Genomic DNA, 19,714 nt, shown 5'->3' with positions numbered 1-19,714 from the left:
GCCATCCATCCCTGCCCTCCCCTGCTCCCTCTCTACCTCAGTGCCATCCATCCCTGCCCTCCCCTGCTCCCTCTCTACCTCAGTGCCATCCATCCCTGCCCTCCCCTGCTCCCTCTCTACCTCAGTGCCATCCATCCCTGCCCTCCCCTGCTCCCTCTCTACCTCAGTGCCATCCATCCCTGCCCTCCCCTGCTCCCTCTCTACCTCAGTGCCATCCATCCCTGCCCTCCCCTGCTCCCTCTCTACCTCAGTGCCATCCATCCCTGCCCTCCCCTGCTCCCTCTCTACCTCAGTGCCATCCATCCCTGCCCTCCCCTGCTCCCTCTCTACCCCAGTGCCATCCATCCCTACCCTCCCCTGCTCCCTCTCTACCTCAGTGCCATCCATCCCTGCCCTCCCCTGCTCCCTCTTAATCTCCTTCTGACACAGTTGGATATTTACTGTCTGGGAAGAAGGGGGGCCCAGAGGAATGTGGAGACCAGTTAATGAGCAGACAAAGAAACAAGGTTTAACAGTTAAAGACAGCAGGCCACTGTTTCTACAGCATACACGCAAGTGTGCTCATGTTCAACATGAGAAATCCCTGTATTGCACCAGAGTGCAAATGCCTTTATGCATTGGAAAAGAAACTGTGATTCCATTCCTTTAGTCCAAGTTATCATTAGGAAAAAGGGGACACTTTGTCAAGGAAATTTCCATGACCATTTTGCAGGAACGGGGCAGGACAGCTGTCCTAGTGAAGGGGTTTTATAGGGCAGTAAAGTCTCAGTTCAGACCTGAATCCCCCTCCGAGACAAACCTGACCAACTGTAGCCCCCTGCTGCTAACTCACCCCCTTAAAACACACACATGGACTAAGACACACACACCCTCACATTTTCACAAACATATACCAAACAGTTGAAATATCTTTCTAAAACAAATATTTTTACTTCATTTAAGTCACAATTTACATATCAGAAAAGTATTCAGTTCATTCAGTATATTTACAGGGGGACTGACTGAAGAGATAGAAGGAGATGGAGACAGATAGTTCACTTTGATCAGGGAGAGGTGGAGAAGTGGACTGCACTGGGCTGAGGTAGTTACGAATAAATGCCAGAGGGAAGACAGATTCACAGTAAGATCAATACAGATCACAGGCGGCCGGTAGAACCTTAATTGGGGAGGATAGGCTATTAGTAATGGCTGGAACGGAATAAATGGATTGGTATTGAACACATCAAATAAATGGTTTCCACGTGTTTGATTCCATTCACTCCATTCCAGCCATTATTATGAGCCATCCTCCCCTCAGCAGCCTCCTGTGATACAGCTCAATCAGGAGAGGAGGTCCAGACCAGGGATCTACCTATTCATGGTACATTTGGAGGATACAGCTTTTGATGACACCCATGTATCTGTCCCAAATCATCTGGTGCCTGAAGAGAGAAGAGATGAAGTATTACGTCAACATTGATGACTGTATAAACACACACACACACACACACACACACACACACACACACACACACACACACACACACACACACAAACCTGAACGTGCCAAGACAGTGAGCGGCATTGGTGTAGTGAGTGAGGAAGAGTGTGATCTCTGCCACTGTCCATCTATCATATCGACATGGCTCTATGAACTAGGAGAAGAGGAGGAGGATATAAGGCTGTTAGCAGAGATTTCTCAATCTTATCAGGACAGGAAAAGCAACTGAGTCATAGGATGATAGTCAGTATCAGGGCAGTAGAATCTATTCCACAGAAAGGTCAAACTGAATACTATACCAACAAGATTTAACCAATAACACTACATCAATACATTGCCAGATATGATCGTAAAGATGGCTATGAAGTATGTCTAATTTGCTTCTACAATCTATAATGCCAAACAGCGGAATTCACAACAAACAAGATTTAGAAACATCTTAAAAGAGGAATTGTCACATACAGTACCAGTCAAAAGATTGGACACACCTACTCATTCAAGGGTTTTTCTTTATTGTTTACTATAATAATAGTGAAGACATCAAAACTATGAAATGACACATATAGAATCATGTAGTAACCAAAAAAAGTGTTAAACAAATCTAAATATATTTTATATTTGAGATTCTTCGAAGTAGCCACCCTTTGCCTTGATGACCGCTTTGAACACTTGGCATCTCTCAACCAGCTTCATGGGGTAGCCACCTGGAATGCATTTCAATTAACAGGTGTGCCTTCTTAAAAGTTAATTTGTGGAATTTCTTTCCTTCTTAATGCGTTTGAGCCAATCAGCTGTGTCAGACAAGGTAGGGGTGGTATACAGAAGATAGGGCTATTTGGTAAAAGACGAAGTCCATATTATGTAAAGAACAGCTCAAATAAGCAAAGAGAAATGACGGTCTGTCATTACTTTAAGACATGAAGGTCAGTCAATCCAGAACATTTCAAGAACTTTGAATGTTTCTTCAAGTGCAGTCACAAAAACCATTAAGCGCTATGACGAAACTGGCTCTCATGAGGACCACCACAGGAAAGGAAGACCCAGAGTTACCTTTGCTGCAGAGGATAAGTTCATTAGAGTTAACTGCACCTCAGATTGCAGCCCAAATAAATTCTTCACAGAGTTCAAGTAACAGACACATCTCAACATCAACTGTTCAGAGGAGACTGTGTGAATCAATCAGGCCTTCATTGTCGAATTTCTGCAAATAAACCACTACTAAAGGACACCAATAAGAAGAAGAGACTTGCTTGGGCCAAGAAACACAGTCAATGGACATTAGACCGATGGAAATCTTTTTTGGTTCCAACCACGTGTCTTTGTGAGACGCAGAGTAGGTGAACGGATGATCTCTGCATGTGTGGTTCCCCCAGGGAAGCATGGAGGAGGTGGTGTAATGGTGTGTGAGTGCTTTGCTGGTGACACTCAGTGATTTATTTAGAATTCAATGCACACTTAACTAGCATGGTTACCACAGCATTCTGCAGCAATACACCATCCCATCTGGTTTGCACTTAGTGGGACTGTCATTTCTTTTTCAACAAGACAATGATCCAACACACCTCCAGGGTGTGTAAGGCCTATTTGACCAAGGAGAGTGATGGAGTGCTGCATCAGATGACCTGGCCTCCACAATCATCCGACCTCAACCCAATTGAGATGGTTTGGGATTAGTTGGACAGTAGAGTGAAGGAAAAGCAGCCAACAAGTGCTCAGCATATGTGGGAACTCCTTCAAGACTGTAGGGGCCTCCCAAGTGGCACAGTGGTCTAAAGCACTGCATCACAGTTGCTAGCTGTGCCACAAGAGATCCTGGTTCGAGTCCAGGCTCTGTCGCAGCCGGCCGTGTCCGGTGATCCATGGAGCGGCGCACAATTAGCCCAGCATCGTCCAGTGTAGGGGAAGGTTTGGTCGGCAGGGATGTCCTTTTTCCATCGCGCTCTAGCGAATCCTGTGGCGGGCCGGGCGCATGCATGCTAACACGGTTGCCAGGTGCTTCCTCCGACACATTGGTGTGGCTGGCTTCCGGGTTAAGTGGGCATTGTGTCGAGAAGTGGTGCGGCTTGGTTGGGTCGTGTTTCGGAGGACGCATGGCTCTCGACCTTCGCCTCTCCCGAGTCCATACGGGAGTTGCAGCAATGAGACAAGACTGTAACTACCAATTGGGGAGAAAAGGGGTATATATATTATATAATATAAACATTTTTTGGCATTGGAAAAGCTGGTTGAGTGAATGGCAAGAGTGTGTCATCAAGGCAATGTCACAGCCTGACCATAGAGAGCTGTTTATTCTCTGTGTTGGTTGGGGCGTGATAGTGACTAGGGTGGGTCATGTCGGTGATTAATGGTTTATGTTGGCCTGGTATGGTTCCCAATCAGAGACAGCTGTTTATCGTTGTCTCTGATTGGGGATCATATTTAGGCAGCCATTGTGCTTTGTGGGATCTTGTCTACAGATAGTTGCCTGTGTGCACACCTGTAGCTTTACGTTTAATTTGGTATTTTGTTCGGTGTTCATTTAATAAAGGAAAATGTACGCCTACCACCCTGCACCTTGGTCCACTCATTACGACGGTCGTGACAGAAGATCCCACCACCAAAGGACCAAGCAGCGTGGTCAGGAGTGGTCAGGAGGAGCAGGGATCCTGGGCCCAGGAGAAAAGTGAGTGGAGGACATCATGGACATGGGAGAACGTTATGGCAGGGGACAAGACCCTGCCATGAAAGCAGGCAGAGGCAGCGAAGGAGGAGCAACGGCGACTCCGAAGTTCACGACCACGACGGAAGCCCGAGAGGCAGACCCCAAATTTTTGGGGGGAGAGAGCACACGGGTTGGTTGACGAAGCCGAGGGGCGAGTCTGAGAGCGAAGAGGAATATTGGGATAGACTGAGCAAGGAGTATTGTGAGATAGTTGAGGGGAGTGATGAGGTAGAGTGGATGTTTTGGTGTCTGCAGCAAGACAGTCGCCGTGAGGAGAGTGGGACTAGTCAGGCACCATGTTTTGCGGATCGACACACTGTATCGCCAGTGCGCCTTCACAGCCCAGTGCGTTCTGTGCCAGCGCCCCGCACTTTCCAGGCAAAAGTGAGCATCCAGCCAGGACGCGTTGTGCCAGCTCTACGCTCCAGACCTCCAGTGCGCCTCCATGGCCCAGTATATCCTATGCCGGCCATACGTACTGTGTCTCCAGTGCGCCTTCACAGTCCAGTACGTCCTGTGTCTCCTCCCCGCACTCGCCATGAGGTGGGTGTCATCAGCCCGGTGCCACCTGTGCCGGTTCCACGCATCAGGCCTCCAGTGCGCCTCCACAGTCCAGAGCTTCCGGCGACGGTCGGCGGTCGGGAACCTCCAGCGACCGTCCGGAACCTCCAGCGACCGTCGGCGGTCCGGAACCTGCAGCGAAGGTCGGCGGTCCGGAACCTGCAGCGACCGTCGGCGGTCGGGAACCTCCAGAGACCGTCGGCGGTCCGGAACCTCCAGCGACCGTCCGGAACCTCCAGCGACCGTCCGGAACCTCCAGCGACCGTCCGGAACCTCCAGCGACCGTCCGGAACCTCCAGCGACCGTCCGGAACCTCCAGCGACGGTCGGCGGTCCGGAACCTCCAGAGACGGTCGGCGGTCCGGAACCTGCAGCGAAGGTCGGCGGTCCGGAACCTGCAGCGAAGGTCGGCGGTCCGGAACCTGCAGCGACCGTTGGCGGTCGGGAACCTGCAGCGACCGTCGGCGGTCGGGAACCTGCAGCGACCGTCGGGAACCTCCAGCGACCGTCGGCGGTCCGGTACCTCCAGCGACGGTACCTCCAGCGACGGTCGGCGGTCCGGAAATCTCCAGCGACGGTCCGGAAACCTCCAGCCTTCAGCAGGGGTTCTCAGTCCAGAGCCTCCTGCGACAAAACACGGTCTGGTGCCTCCGGCGACAAAACACGGTCCGGTGCCTCCGGCGACAAAACACAGTCCGGTGCATCCGGCGACGATCCCCGCCCCAGAGCCGCCATGGAGGAAGACGTCGTATCTCAGAGCGGAGTGGGTACTTCGCCCCGCACCGGAGCCGCCACCGAAAATAGACACCCCCCCTAACCCTCCCTTTTGGTTTCAGGTTTTTCGGCCGGAGTCCGCACCTTTGGGGGGTAGTATTGTCACATAAAAAGCCTTTATTTGCTATGGTGGAGTAGGTCAGGGAGTGTCTGGGGGGTGTTCTAGTTTATTATTTCCATGTGCATTCTGGTTTTTCTATTTCTTTGTTGGCCGGGTATGGTTCCCAATCAGAGGCAGCTGTCTATCATTGTCTCTGATTGGGGATCATACTTAGGCAGCCTTTTTTTTCACTTTTAGTTTGTGGGATCTTGTCTACAGATAGTTGCCTGTGTGTACACCAGTAGCTTCACGTTTTGTTTGTGCTCTTTGGTGAGTTCAAATCAAATTCACATACACATGGTTAGCAGATGTTAATGCGAGTGTAGCGAAATGCTTGTGCTTCTAGTTCCGACAATGCAGTAATAACCAATAAGTAATCTAGCTAACAATTCCAAAACTACTACCTTATAGACACAAGTGTAAGGGGATAAAGAATATGTACATAAAGATATATGAATGAGTTATGGTACAGAACGGCATAGGCAAGATACAGTAGATGATATTGAGTGCAGTATATACATATGAGATGAGTATGTAAACAAAGTGGCATAGTTAAAGTGGCTAGTGATACATGTATTCCATAAAGATGCAGTAGATGATAGAGTACAGTATACATATGAGATGAATAATGTAGGGTATGTAAACATTATATTAGGTAGCATTGTTTAAAGTTGATATATTTTACATTTCCCATCAATTCCCATTATTAAAGTGGCTGGAGTTGAGTCAGTGTGTTGGCAGCAGCCACTCAATGTTAGTGGTGGCTGTTTAACAGTCTGATGGCCTTGAGATAGAAACTGTTTTTCAGTCTCTCGGTCCCAGCTTTGATGCACCTGTACTGACCTCGCCTTCTGGATGATAGCGGGGTGAACAGGCAGTGGCTCGGGTGGTTGTTGTCCTTGATGATCTTTATGGCCTTCCTGTAACATCGGGTGGTGTAGGTGTCCTGGAGGGCAGGTAGTTTGCCCCCGGTGATGCGTTGTGCAGACCTCACTACCCTCTGGAGAGCCTTACGGTTGTGGGGGAGCAGTTTCCGTACCAGGCGGTGATACAGCCCAACAGGATGCTCTCGATTGTGCATCTGTAGAAGTTTGTGAGTGCTTTTGGTGACAAGCCGAATTTCCTCCTGAGGTTGAAGAGGCGCTGCTGCGCCTTCTTCACGATGCTGTCTGTGTGGGTGGACCAATTCAGTTTGTCTGTGATGTGTACGCCGAGGAACTTAAAACTTACTACCCTCTCCACTACTGTTCCATCGATGTGGATAGGGGGGTGTTCCCTCTGCTGTTTCCTGAAGTCCACAATCATCTCCTTAGTTTTGTTGACGTTGAGTGTGAGGTTATTTTCCTGACACCACACTCCGAGGGCCCTCACCTCCTCCATGTAGGCCGTCTCGTCGTTGTTGGTAATCAAGCCTACCACTGCTGTGTCGTCCGCAAACTTGATGATTGAGTTGGAGGCGTGCGTGGCCACGCAGTCGTGGGTGAACAGGGAGTACAGGGCTCAGGGCTCAGAACGCACCCTTGTGGGGCCCCAGTGTTGAGGATCAGCGGGGTGGAGATGTTGTTGCCTACCCTCACCACCTGGGGGCGGCCCGTCAGGAAGTCCAGTACCCAGTTGCACAGGGCGGGGTCGAGACCCAGGGTCTCGAGCTTGATGACGAGCTTGGAGGGCAGTATGGTGTTAAATGCCGAGCTGTAGTCGATGAACAGCATTCTCACATAGGTATTCCTCTTGTCCAGATGGGTTAGGGCAGTGTGCAGTATGGTTGAGATTGCATTGTCTGTGGACCTATTTGGGCGATAAGCAAATTGGAGTGGGTCTAGGGTGTCAGGTAGGGTGGAGGTGATCTGGTCCTTGACTAGTCTCTCAAAGCACTTCATGATGACGGAAGTGAGTGCTACGGGGCGGTAGTCGTTTAGCTCAGTTACCTTAGCTTTCTTGGGAACAGGAACAATGGTGGCCCTCTTGAAGCATGTGGGAACAACAGACTGGGATAGGGATTGATTATGTCCGTAAACACACCAGCCAGCTGGTCTGCGCATGCTCTGAGGGCGCGGCTGGGGATGCCGTCTGGGCCTGCAGCCTTGCGAGGGTTGACACGTTTAAATGTTTTCCTCACGTCGGCTGCAGTGAAGCAGAGTCCGCATGTTTTGGTTGCAGGCCGTGTCAGTGGCACTGTATTGTCCTCAAAGCGGGCAAAAAAAGTTATTTAGTCTGCCTGGGAGCAAGACATCCTGGTCCGTGACGGGGCTGGTTTTCTTTTTGTAATTCGTGATTGACTGTAGACCCTGCCACATACCTCTTGTGTCTGAGCCGTTGAATTGAGATTCTACTTTGTCTCTATACTGACGCTTAGCTTGTTTGATTGCCTTGCAGAGGGAATAGCTACACTGTTTGTATTCGGTTATGTTTCCGGTCACCTTGCCCTGATTAAAAGCAGTGGCTCGCGCTTTCAGTTTCACGCGAATGCTGCCATCAATCCACGGTTTCTGGTTTGGGAATGTTTTAATCGTTGCTATGGGAACGACATCTTCAACGCACTTTCTAATTAACTCGCTCACCGAATCAGCGTATTCGTCAATGTAGTTGTTTGATGCAATACGAAACATATCCCAGTCCACGTGATGGAAGCAGTCTTGGAGTGTGGAATCAGATTGGTCGGACCAGCGTTGAACAGACCTCAGCGCGGGAGCTTCTTGTTTTAGTTTCTGTCTGTAGGCAGGGATCAACAAAATGGAATCGTGGTCAGCCCTTCCCAAAGGACAGCGGGGCAGGTCCTTATATGCGTCGCGGAAGTTAGAATAGCAATGATCCAAGGTTTTTCCAGCCCTGGTTGCGCAATCGATATGCTGATACAATTTAGGGAGTCTTGTTTTCAGATTAGCCTTGTTAAAATCCCCAGCTACAATGAATGCAGCCTCAGGATATATGGATTCCAGTTTGCAAAGAGTCAAATAAAGTTTGTTCAGAGCCATCGATGTGTCTGCTTGGGGGGGAATATATACGGCTGTGATTATAATCGAAGAGAATTCCCTTGGTAGATAATGCGGTCGACATTTGATTGTGAGGAATTCTAAAATCAGGTGAACAGAAGGACTTGAGTTCCTGTATGTTGTTGTGGCCACACCACGTCTCGTTAACAATGAAGCATACGCCCCCGCCTCTCTTCTTACCAGAAAGATGTTTGTTTCTGTCGGCGCGATGCGTGGAGAAACAGTTGCCTGTGTGCACACCAGTTTCTAATTTAAATATGTGGAACTCTACGCACGCTGGCCCTGGTCCAATCATTATGACGATCGTGACAGGCAAAGGGTGGCTACTTTGAATAATCTCAAATATAACAATTACTTTGATTTGTTTAACAACTTTTGGTTACTACATGATTCCATATGTGTTATTTCAGTGTTTTGATGTCTTCACTATTATTATACAATGTAGAAAATAGTAAAACTAAAGAAAAACCCTTGAATGAGTAGTTGTGTCCAAACTTTGACTGGTACTGTATGTCATAACACATTGATTTGCTATTAGGGGTGTACCTTCTCCACAAGGTCGATGAATAAATCTCTGACATCTTTGGTATGTGTAAGTTTAGATGCAAGGTTTATCAGGGCTCTAGAAAGATTCTGTGTTCAGAGAGAGTGAGATAGGAAAAGAGTAAAAATACATTCTTACAACCTAAAAAATTCCTTCCATTTTGTCTTGTTTCAGTGGGGGGAGGGATGTGGGATGTTCATTTCAATCTGAATAGGAACCAAAGTCTGAAATGTTAGACTATTTGATACCTATTACACTAGTTTCATATAGCTTTGATATATTTTACTTTGACTTATTAATTCATAATTTAGATACTTTGAATTGCAATATTGTACCTCACCTCTGGTTAAAACCCACTCCAACTCTATGTGCATTTCTTAGTCTCTATACACATTATTAACAGCAATTATCAGTTAGTTGCTCACTTTGAAGTTAACCTCCATCAACTTGTAGACTTTGATCTTTCCCCGCAGAGCAGCACACACCAGGCTAAGAGAGCGAGGAGAGGAGAGAAAAGGAGTCAAGAGGGGGACCAGCAAAGACATCAACGGCTGAATTGTTTTTACAACTCAACATTAACCCACACAAGCATTTTCATACACGTGGTTACACCCATCCTACATTTTATGTTGGTCCATCATGTCTTTGTCATTAACCAAAACCTTGAGATCTTTCAGTTCATTCAGAAACTCTTTCTCCAGGTCAACATCCATATCCTCCATCATGCTATCTGTGAAGAGAGAGGGGGAAAATGAATGGGATATGGTGCTAGAAAGCCAAGTATGTCCAGTGTCGATACCTCATAAAGCAGGGGTCTCCAACCTTTTTTTTTTAGCATGAGAGCTACTTAAAATAAAAAAAATTGTGAGCTACTCATTTCTCTCTAACTTAAAAACATTATAATTTCCTCATTTCCTCTGCAACTCTTTCTGGGGTCCTTATTTTTATTATTTTTTTCATTTTTTATTTAACCTTTATTTAATTAGGCAAGTTAACTAGGATTTGAACCAGGGACTGTAGTGGCGCCTCTTGCACTGAGATGCAGTGCCTAAGACTGCTGTGCCGCTCTGGAGCGAATTGTACAAGATAAAGTAGTGCACTATGTTCTCTGTCAGAATACCTGGTAAAATAATGGTTAACAAAAAAATAAGGGGTTCCCTATAAAATCTCCCCCAAATTCAGTTGTGTATTTTCCTGGTTTTGGATTTTTGGGGGTTTTCACTCAACATTACAATTGTTCATAGAGAAACAACGACATTAGATGTTCTGCGTTGATGTCAATGCTTAAATCACAACATAATACCATTTTGTGGGGGTCTTAAAGAAAACTAACATATTTAGATTTGTGAGTCTAATTCCCCTTTAAATGCGCATCTGGCCCTTTCATTTAATCGCACATCTAGTGTGCAGTCTAATGTGCCGGTCTAGCGATGGTTCTGTACTACTGCTGCTCATTTCATGGCAAAGTTTGCAAATAATATACAGTACTTACTCATGACATACCTCTGCCAGGTAAACCTATTTCACAGTTAACATTTACTTCAGAAGGTTTTGTGTAAAGTATTTCTGTCAAACCACAAGATGGTTATCACGTCAACTGGCTACTATGGATGGGCATTTCGAGTCTTTTCTGTGAGCCGGATCGTTTGGCTTCGTTCACTTAAAATATCCATTCATTTGGCTCCCAAACGGCTTTAATCTCTAATTTGAAGCCTAAAACGTTGCCTAGCATTATGTCATATTGTTCAAATAAATGTTAACCTGACCTAATTATTGGATGGCCTGCAAAAAAAAAAGTAAGATAACATTTTACGCACTGAGAAAAATAGCGTGAACCACAATGTGGCTCTCTCCTCACTATATTGTTATTGCACTGAGGATTTACCATCTTCAGAGAACGTTTTTAGAATTTATCTGCAGATAATCGATGTCTGGAGCTCAAATAGTAAAAGTATGCAAATCAGGGAGCCAAATTAACTTATTTTTCACATATGTGATTCGGCTTTTGGCGTTCTCCAAAAACAGCTGTTCAAAAAAGCTGTTCGCGAACGAGCCATCACTACTGGCTACAGTGTGAGTGATAGAGTGATAGACAAATGCCGGCACCACACAGACCTAAAGGGGCAATATTGATGGAATTGGCAGATATTGTGTTAGGTTTGGCTTTTTAAGCCAATAGTGGCTAACCAGGGGTTTTATGTTAGATAGTAGCTAGAAGCTTGCGGTGTCCAATACGTTATAACAGTTTGCAGTGGAACACAGAATTGTTTGGCGAGCTACTCATAAGCTACTGGTAGCTCGCAATCGATCTGTTGTAGACCCCTGTCATAACGTAACTACTTCCACGGGCCAAATGAAACTGTTTTTGACAAGAGCTTTGGGTTCAAATAATTATTTCTACGTTATGATTTTTTCCCCCCGGGACTGACTTCTTTACATTGTGTTCTACATTTAGCTGCATTGTGCCATCAGTGACTGGTCAAAGTGATGCATCTTACCCATTGCTCCTATTGTCCAGTAACTGATGAGCTGGCCTGCACAGAAGGCAAAGTCTTGGAATGAGAGGTACTGTAGCTTCCTCTTTCCTGTCTCAAAGCGGCTGTTTGCAAAAAACACAATGGCAGCATAGTCCCTGTAGGGATAGAGAAAAAGGTGAGAGGGAGGCACTGTAGGTTGGAGGGCCTGAACCCAAGGAAACTATCACAGGCAATTATCATTTTTTCATCCATCATTCTATAAACCATTAAGTCAATGTCTACAAACAAAGACGCATGTATGCTATTCCCTGTGAATATATAAATATTACTAGAGTTATGGTTGACAGATTTATTTTGCTACACTATTTCTGTTTCTCCTTCCTCATTCCCCCCACTCTGTTCTTGTATCCACCTTGCCAGTGTGTCGGAGAGCAAGAAGTGACGCTGTATGTTCTCCACTAGTGGGCCCTTGAGCTCCTCCACCACTTTGAACACCCGCTTGAAATTGTCAAACTGGAGAGAAAGACAGTAAGACGGACAAAGGGACAGACAGACAGACAGACAGACAGACATACAGACGGACAGAGACAGAGATGTGCTTCGTGTTGGTATGCTCTATATATTGTATTTCTGATCATGACCTCACGATAAAAGCCCCACGGTTGGAAGGCAAATCCCTCTGCATGACAATGCTTAAACTGGACAGATAATTCAATTACAGAGCAGTGCTGTCCAGGTAAGGTCCTGGCCTGTCCTTTTTCATTTAAGCTGCTCTTGAGTGACAGGTTCTTCTCAAGCTGGGAGTTGTGTGTTAATACAGTCAGGAGCCATGCTATATTAATGTAGCCCCTTCTCAATGAGTGTGGTGTTTGTCTCACCTGTCTCCTGCAGCTCTTCAGTGTGATCCCTGTTTTACAGCTGATGTCATCCAAGTCCTTTTTGGTCCCTTTGGAGAGCTTTTTCCCCAGCACCTCTCTGGCAAACACACTGTCAAATTCATAGTACCTGCAGAAAATAACAACACACTGGTTTGCTCTAAAACATGGGGAGGAAGGGCTAATATGCACACACACACACACACACACACTATTTGGATTTGCATATGGTCCTGAGCAATGGAGGTTCCTCAGAGAAATAAGGGGAGGATCATCCTACTAAAGGAATTTCATAAAAATAGAGAAACATAAAAGTTATATTTTTTGGATAAAACTATACTAAATATATTCACACCTCATCAAATAACTGATTAAAACACACACTATTTTGCAATGAAGGTCTTAAGTAGCCTAAACAGCACTCTCTGGGGTAGCACCATGGTGTAGATGTAGGACAGCTAGTTGACTTCAATACAAACCCTAGGAGGCGCATGGTTCTCAGTAGTTACACTACATGACCAAAGGTATGTGGACACCTGCTCGTTGAACAACATCCAAAATCATGGGCATTAATATGGAGTTTCTCCCCCTTTGCTGTGATAACAGCCTCCACTCTTCTGGGAAGGCTTTCCACTAGATATTGGAACATTTCTGGGGGACTTGCTTCTATTCAGCATCAAGAGCATTAGTGAGGTTGGACACTGATGTTGGGCGATTAGGCCTGGCTTGCAGTCGGTGTTCCAATTCATCCCAAAGGTGCTTGATGGGATTGTGAGGTCAGGACTCTGTGCAGGACAGTCAAGTTCTTCCACACTGATCTCAACAAACCATTTCTGTGTGGACCTTACTTTGTGCACAGGGGAATTGTCATGGTGAAACAGGAAAGGGCCTTCCACAAACTGTTAGAAGCACAAAGTTGAAAGTACAAAATCATCTAGAATGTCATTGTATGCTGTAGTGTTAAGATTTCCCTTCACTGGAACTAAGGGGCCTAGCCCGAACTATGAAAAACAGCCCCAGACCATTATTCCTCATCCACCAAACTTTACAGTTGGTACTATGCATTCTCCTGGCATCCACCGAACCCAGATTCGTCCGTCAGATTGCCAGATGGTGAAGCGTGATTCATCACTCCAGAGTACACATTTCCACTGCTCCACAGTCCAATGGCGGGCGAGCTTTACACCACTCCAGCCAACGCTTGGCATTGTGCATGGTAATCTTAGGCTTGTGTGCAGTTACTTGGCTATGGAAACCCATTTCATGAAGTGCCTGATGAACAGTTATTGTGCTGATGTTGCTTCCAGAGGCAGTTTGGAACTCGGTAGTGAGTGTTGCAACCGAGGACAGATGATTTTTACGCGCTTCAGCACTCGGCGGTCCCGTTCTGTGAGCTTGTGTGGCCTACCACTTCGCGGCTGAACCGTTGTTGCTCCTCCACATTTCCACTTCACAATAACAGCACTTTCAGCTGACGGGGCAGCTCTAGCAGGGCAGACATTTGATGAACTGATTTGTTGAAACGGTGGTGTACTATGACGGTGCTACGCTGAAAGACACTGAACTCTTCATTACGGGACATTCTACTGTCAATGTTTGTCTATGGAGATTGCCTGGCTGTGTGCTCGATTTTATACACCTGACATCCAGAGGATGTCCTCAAACCTATCAGAGCTCTTGCAGCATGAACTGACATGTTGTCCATCCAATCAAAGGATCAGAGTAATGAATCTAGTACTGAAAGCATAAGCTACAGCTAGCTAGCACTGCAGTGCATAAAATGTGGTGAGTAGTTGACTCAAAGAGAAAAATACAATAGCTGAACAGTTTTGAACAAATTAATTTCTCAAACAAACAATGAAGGCTAAGCAGGAGAGAGAGAGAGAAAGACAAAGAGAGAGGGAGAGATATACTGTAGCTATATTTCGAAGTGTTTTTTTCTTCTTCGTTTACCTTTCACTTCCTTAGCTAATGTGGCTAATTTAGCCTACTCAACAACCTGACTCAAACAGAGAGGAATGCTATTTATGTTAGCTAGCTGGCTTATGCTATCCAACACGACAACTCTTCCAAACAAGGTAAGCTTTCGATTTTATTAATTTATTGCCAACGGGGCCCGCCAGTGTAACTACTAAACTGCTAGCTGTAACATTACACTGTACTGCGTGATTGTACACATGGATTGGATTGTGGATTAACTAATGTGTTAGTTCTAGTTTTTTGACTATAACGTTAATGTATTAACAACGATGTAGACCGTTTAGCTTTTAGCGGACATGGTATTGAAGGCTTGGCTTGGAGAGTTTTTTGCACCTGGTCACAGACAGCTGTTCTATTGTGTCCTAAAGTCCACAAACTAAGGGAAAAGGTGAGAGGAGAGTACATAGATGCGATAAGGAATTATACAATGAGCAAAGTGATTATGCTGTATGTGGCTGCTTTGAAAGCGAACTGTGTGTGATCTCAGATTTGTATTCATTATGCCGATTATGTTGTAAAACGTGTCTTAAATGGAAGGACACTGGGAGGGAACTACCTGAATTTGTCCAATAACTGTTTGGATGAGTGATTACACCCCAGATCAGCTAGAATCAGTATTGAATGAGTCTCTGTCTGTCACCTTGCTTATTCTATGTGTCTCTCGACCTGTGCACCTATATGTCATTTGTAGGCTAGGTTGTAGCAACCTCATGATGGGTATAGGGAAAATGTTTGTATCAGTAGCCTGAACCTATCAATGTTACTTACATTGAGCTGGGTGAATGGAATATAAATGACAGTCATATGCTGTAATACAAATATGGACATGCTCATTAAAACAAATAATCCTCCCTAATCTTGAATGGCACCAACCACTACTGGCCCTGTGTCTATTTCTAAGTTTCCACACAAATTGCCCTTGGCTTTGGGAACAATAACAATTTATGGAATTGAACACACACCTTTCAATGAGAATTATCTGGTTCTGGGCCGGGATCTGATACAGCAGCTGACTGCCCAATTTAGTGGGGGAGTGTAAAAGACGCTCACACATCTGGAAGGTTCTAAACTGGTCCATGGTATCGCTGGTCAGCACCTCTGGATTTGCCTCACACTCCAATAATGCCCCCTCATCCATCCGCACCTTTACTGCATCACTCACTGTGAGGGAGAGCAAGGCAGAGATGGGAGAGAGACAATAGGATGTAAATGATCTCACGGTCTGGTAATTGCCATTCTATTGTGTAGGCATCTGTGATTTCAATACATTCCTGAAATCAATACATTCCTCTGTCACACAGTGCAGTATCACCACAGCCATGTCATTCCAAAGTCTCAACAAAATAGGATAGAGACAAACCGGTGAGACCGTCCAACCAAAGCTGATAGACTTCCATATCCATGATAGTTGTGTTCCCCACAAACACATCCAGTTCCATAGACATCTTGTAGGCTAATGAGGAACCAAAAAGACTGCAGAGAGTTAATTTAAGAATGACTATGCCGAGTAGTTACAATGAGTAGTCTACACAGAATCAGAATATTCTTGGTAGGCTTTTATATCTACAGAGCAGCGGGTAACCTAGCGGTTAGAGCGCTGGGCGAGTAACCGAAAAGTCGCTGGTTTGAATACCCGAGCCGACAAAGTGAAAAATCTTTCAATGTGCCCTTGAGCAAGGCACTTAACCCTAATTTGCTCCAGGGGTGCCGTACAACTATGGCTGACCCTGGAAAACAACACATTTTACCCCACTTATCCGGTGCATGTGACAATAAATAAATAAATAAATAAATAAATAAATAAATAAATATATATATATACACACTCACATTATGCCTCACTATTGATATACTGCAAAGTTGATCCACTGAGGGTCATGTTTCTAGGAAGAAGCTGGCATTAACAGTCAAGGATCGATGACCCATTTAAAAGGGTAGTCACACCGGGTCACTATATTGTGCCATTATGTAACATAGCCATTTTAAGAATAACAAATAATTATACTTTACCTTTAACTAGTGTTATGTATCTGTCAAGTCGAGGGGAAACCGTAGCCAGCAAATATATTGCACCAGGCACCGTTTGGGTAAACAGCATCTGCAAACGCGTATTATTTATTGCGCAGTTAAAACGTTGGGTTCTGCAAAGAATTGGAGTAAAAACAGCGTATCGAATTTGCATAGACCTGCATTCAAAAGAACAGTAAACACTGCTTAAAAACGCTATCCTTATTGTAAATTAAAAGCGAAACGACAGATGGTGTCGCTGACAAGTAAATTGTGGCTCCTCTCAAAATCCACAACAGAAAGCGCAACTTTGTTTCTCTTTGCTGGATATCTCTAGAGAATAGCACATTGGATACAAGGAACTTTACTGCCATCTACTGCTGTGGAGAAATATTATTTTCCGGCGGTGGGTTTGTACGGTTTTCTAGCTAAATATGACTGGACGAGTTATTTGAAGGGAAGTCTTTATCGCACGCAATATGACGGGCACTGCCCATTGTCCTGAAGTGGACAAATTTATGGAACGTTCCATGGTTTTGAAATTAGCAAAATGCTGGGGCTGTCCATGGTGCTGAAATCAGCAACGTTCCTGTGTTAACAGTTCAAGGTGGGAGTGTCTGCTGCATGGGAGAAAAGGTAGTGGGCTAAGAAGGTGGTCTATGCCAATATTTATAGTTGTTCCATTATATTTGCCTAAACTAAACACTCTCTGAGTACGAATATATTTCTTAACGGAGGGCCACAACATAATATAGCTACTAATATGTATATATAGCGGGCAAGAAATGTATAAACAAAGGGGCCTTTGGATATGACCCCAACACCCAATTGTGGTGATGAGTACAAAGACAAGTTCAAGGCCCAAGCCATGGGGCCATGCCAGCAATAAAAACAGGTATATAGCGGGCAAGAAACCTATAAACAAAGGGGCCCTCAGCCCGGCCCCCAACACCCATTAATGGGGATGAGTACTAAGACAAGTTTAAGGCCCAAACCATGGGGCCGTGCAAGCAGTAAAAATAGACATATAGCGGGCAAGAAACCTATAAGGAAATAGGTAAGTCAGATCCGTAACCCAGGGATAAGGATTGGCTCTGCAAGCTATAAAGAATGTATATATAGCGGGCAAGAAACCTAGAAATGAAGGGGCCTGTAATACAGGACCCCAACACCCAACACTGGGAAAGAGTACAGGGAAAACAAATCAAAAACCTGGACATGCCAAACCAGGTGCGACCTCGAGCGGAGACCACAGGGCAATAAGGTTGCAAAGTGAGCTAAGTAATGCAGGATGCACTTCCTGATAACCGAAAAAAGGTGCAGGTAGTGGGTTGGGTACCACTGGTGAAATCTTGTTATCTTGACCCAGTACAGCCTCAGAGGAAGGGCCACTCCAAGGAGCCGGGTCCTCCCAGGGTTTCTCCGCTGGGCCCGACTAATATGTTGGTTTGTTCCACAAATCTGTATGCGCATTGTTTCCTCTGTCCAAATATGACTGCGGGTTTATCTTTCTGTGGACAGGACTTGAGCGCCACCCTGGCGAAAGTGAGAAAATACAGTGTATTTTTACATCAACATCAGCCTACTGGTGACGAATTCAGTTTTTCTTAACTGGCCATTTTTAAGAGCCATGTATTGCGCGCTTTAGAAGAGGCATCGATACAAATCGCATAAAGCGCTACATAAAACGCTCGTTTCACTTCGTGTCGTGAAAATGACAATGACAGAGGCAATGTGGGCAAAGGCTTGTTTTGCAAGACATACTCGGTAGCGTTGAGGATCAGGGCATCACAATTTAAATCATAATTTTGTAAGCATTCCATTACCTATTTTATTACAGTTTTTTGTTGTTGTTGCAAATTGCCATATTTTCCATGCATAGTCGTTGAGCCGCACTCGCATGACGCCAAGCCTATAGTAAAAGACACAACATGTGCAGCAACAGCGAGATTGACAAGCGAGAGCTCTCTAAAATGTCCGACGAGGATTTGATGTCATTCTCCAAAAAAGACATCGTGGCCAGGTTGCGCCAAGAGGAGGCCAACAAGATGACAGCCCTTATACAGCGAGGGCGGTTAATTAAAGAGGTTAATAAACAACTGCAGGAGCATTTACTCGAAATCAGGGAACTCAAATTAGTCAATAATAGGCTTCAGGAGGAGAACCAAGAACTGCGAGAACTATGTAGTTTCCTGGATGATGACAGAATGAAAATAAAAACGCTTTCCCGAGAGTGGCAACTTTTTGGACACAACGCAGCCAAAGTGATGCGTGAGGACGTGGGTGGACATTTGAAGAAGTTAGCTGATTTGGAACGAGTGCAAGATGGATTGGTAAAGGAGAATTTCGATCTCAAGGAACTGTGTGTTGTTCTGGATGAGGGTTGTGTCAGCAGAGGTGATTCCAGTCCTGGCGGGTCGTCCGAGTTGAGTTTACAGTATTTTGTGGCCCGGGACTTTGGAGACGGAAGTTCCAGCGCTGGGAGCATCGGTAGTCCAGATCCTCTTCTAGTCTGTTCCCCCGATGAATGAGATGGTACCAACAAACCTCTTCTATCAAATATAAAATATGTTGTTAATGTCACCTCAGGTTACATAAAAGGGGAATGGGTCGTTTGCTATGTTATAGATTTCTAGCAAAATATCACAGGCCACGTTCTTATCGTGCATTCAATATGACAGGAGCTGACCATGGTTCTGAAATAAGCAACATGCTGTACATCCGACACGGGAATGCTTTATCTCGAACTGTTTTATATTGACTGATGATGGGAATTTGTATCCTTCAGTTCTCTTTTATTAGTTTGCATGGCACATGTTCAATTTTCACTTGCAGTTTTGTCATATTGTTCTTCACACAAATAGTGTTTATTTCCCTCCATTCAATATCACTTTTCTCTCTGAATATCAAAGCATTATCTATACTATCCTTTGAGCTGGTGAGCCTTTTCTAAGTCAGTGTCTGTGCCCCTTATAGCATGTCATAGTATTTATAATACAAAAAAAACAATTGTCCAAAACTTTATTGTAATTGTGAAAACCCTCATGTTTTTACACTGTTTTGATTAAAAGATGACAATAATGATCTGTAACAGCTTGTTGTTTTTTACATGACCCCTATTTGGGTAGATTAGAAGCAATAATGCATGATGGTGATGTTTTGAAAAACCCAACTCCCAGTCTCCCAGTTGTAAGTCTTTCTTAGGATGAAGTGGATGAAGGAG

The 19,714-nt window shown here is 45.1% G+C and overlaps 2 protein-coding genes across 10 annotated transcripts; one reads left to right on the top strand and one right to left on the bottom strand.

The window, feature by feature from the left end:
• Nucleotides 1-906: 906 nt before the first annotated feature.
• LOC118385135 (acidic fibroblast growth factor intracellular-binding protein B-like) lies at nucleotides 907-18,455 on the bottom strand. 9 transcript variants are annotated; one of them, XM_035772024.2, is made up of 12 exons: nucleotides 16,495-16,926; nucleotides 16,315-16,378; nucleotides 15,845-15,937; nucleotides 15,447-15,645; nucleotides 12,508-12,634; nucleotides 12,042-12,142; nucleotides 11,651-11,784; nucleotides 9,774-9,882; nucleotides 9,578-9,641; nucleotides 9,155-9,241; nucleotides 1,537-1,634; nucleotides 907-1,421 (listed from the first exon to the last, which is right to left on the bottom strand). In XM_035772024.2, the coding sequence occupies exons 3-12, from the start codon at nucleotides 15,927-15,929 to the stop codon at nucleotides 1,352-1,354; spliced, it is 1,074 nt and encodes a 357-aa protein (XP_035627917.1). In that variant the 5' UTR covers nucleotides 15,930-15,937; nucleotides 16,315-16,378; nucleotides 16,495-16,926; the 3' UTR covers nucleotides 907-1,351. The 9 variants fall into 9 exon arrangements, 6 of the variants coding, with proteins under 6 accessions (XP_035627917.1, XP_035627916.1, XP_035627914.1 ...); XM_035772023.2 differs by having other exon boundaries at nucleotides 16,315-16,367; XM_035772021.2 differs by lacking the exon at nucleotides 16,315-16,378 and having other exon boundaries at nucleotides 16,495-16,927.
• Nucleotides 17,450-19,601, top strand: LOC118385138 (coiled-coil domain-containing protein 85B-like). Its single transcript, XM_035772029.2, has one exon. It carries the CDS (start codon nucleotides 18,423-18,425, stop codon nucleotides 19,020-19,022), a length of 600 nt encoding a protein of 199 aa, XP_035627922.1. The 5' UTR covers nucleotides 17,450-18,422; the 3' UTR covers nucleotides 19,023-19,601.
• Nucleotides 19,602-19,714: the final 113 nt, after the last annotated feature.

This window comes from Oncorhynchus keta, chromosome 6 (assembly GCF_023373465.1).
Source record: "Oncorhynchus keta strain PuntledgeMale-10-30-2019 chromosome 6, Oket_V2, whole genome shotgun sequence".
NCBI classification, from domain to species: Eukaryota; Metazoa; Chordata; class Actinopteri; order Salmoniformes; family Salmonidae; genus Oncorhynchus; species Oncorhynchus keta.
The sequence above is the reverse complement of the archived record's forward strand: the minus strand, read 5'-3'. Positions and strand labels throughout refer to the sequence as shown.

Excerpts from the sequence above, each read along its gene's own strand:
- LOC118385138 (XM_035772029.2), top strand. The coding sequence starts at position 18,423 with ATGTGCAGCAACAGCGAGATTGACAAGCGAGAGCTCTCTAAAATGTCC.
- LOC118385135 (XM_035772021.2), bottom strand. The coding sequence starts at position 16,666 with ATGCAAATTCGATACGCTGTTTTTACTCCAATTCTTTGCAGAACCCAA. Across the intron at positions 9,642-9,773 it reads ATGATGGACCAACATAAAAT|CCTGGTGTGTGCTGCTCTGC; the intron begins GTAGGATGGGTG and ends TCGCTCTCTTAG. Across the intron at positions 1,422-1,536 it reads CACTGTCTTGGCACGTTCAG|GCACCAGATGATTTGGGACA; the intron begins GTTTGTGTGTGT and ends TTCTCTCTTCAG.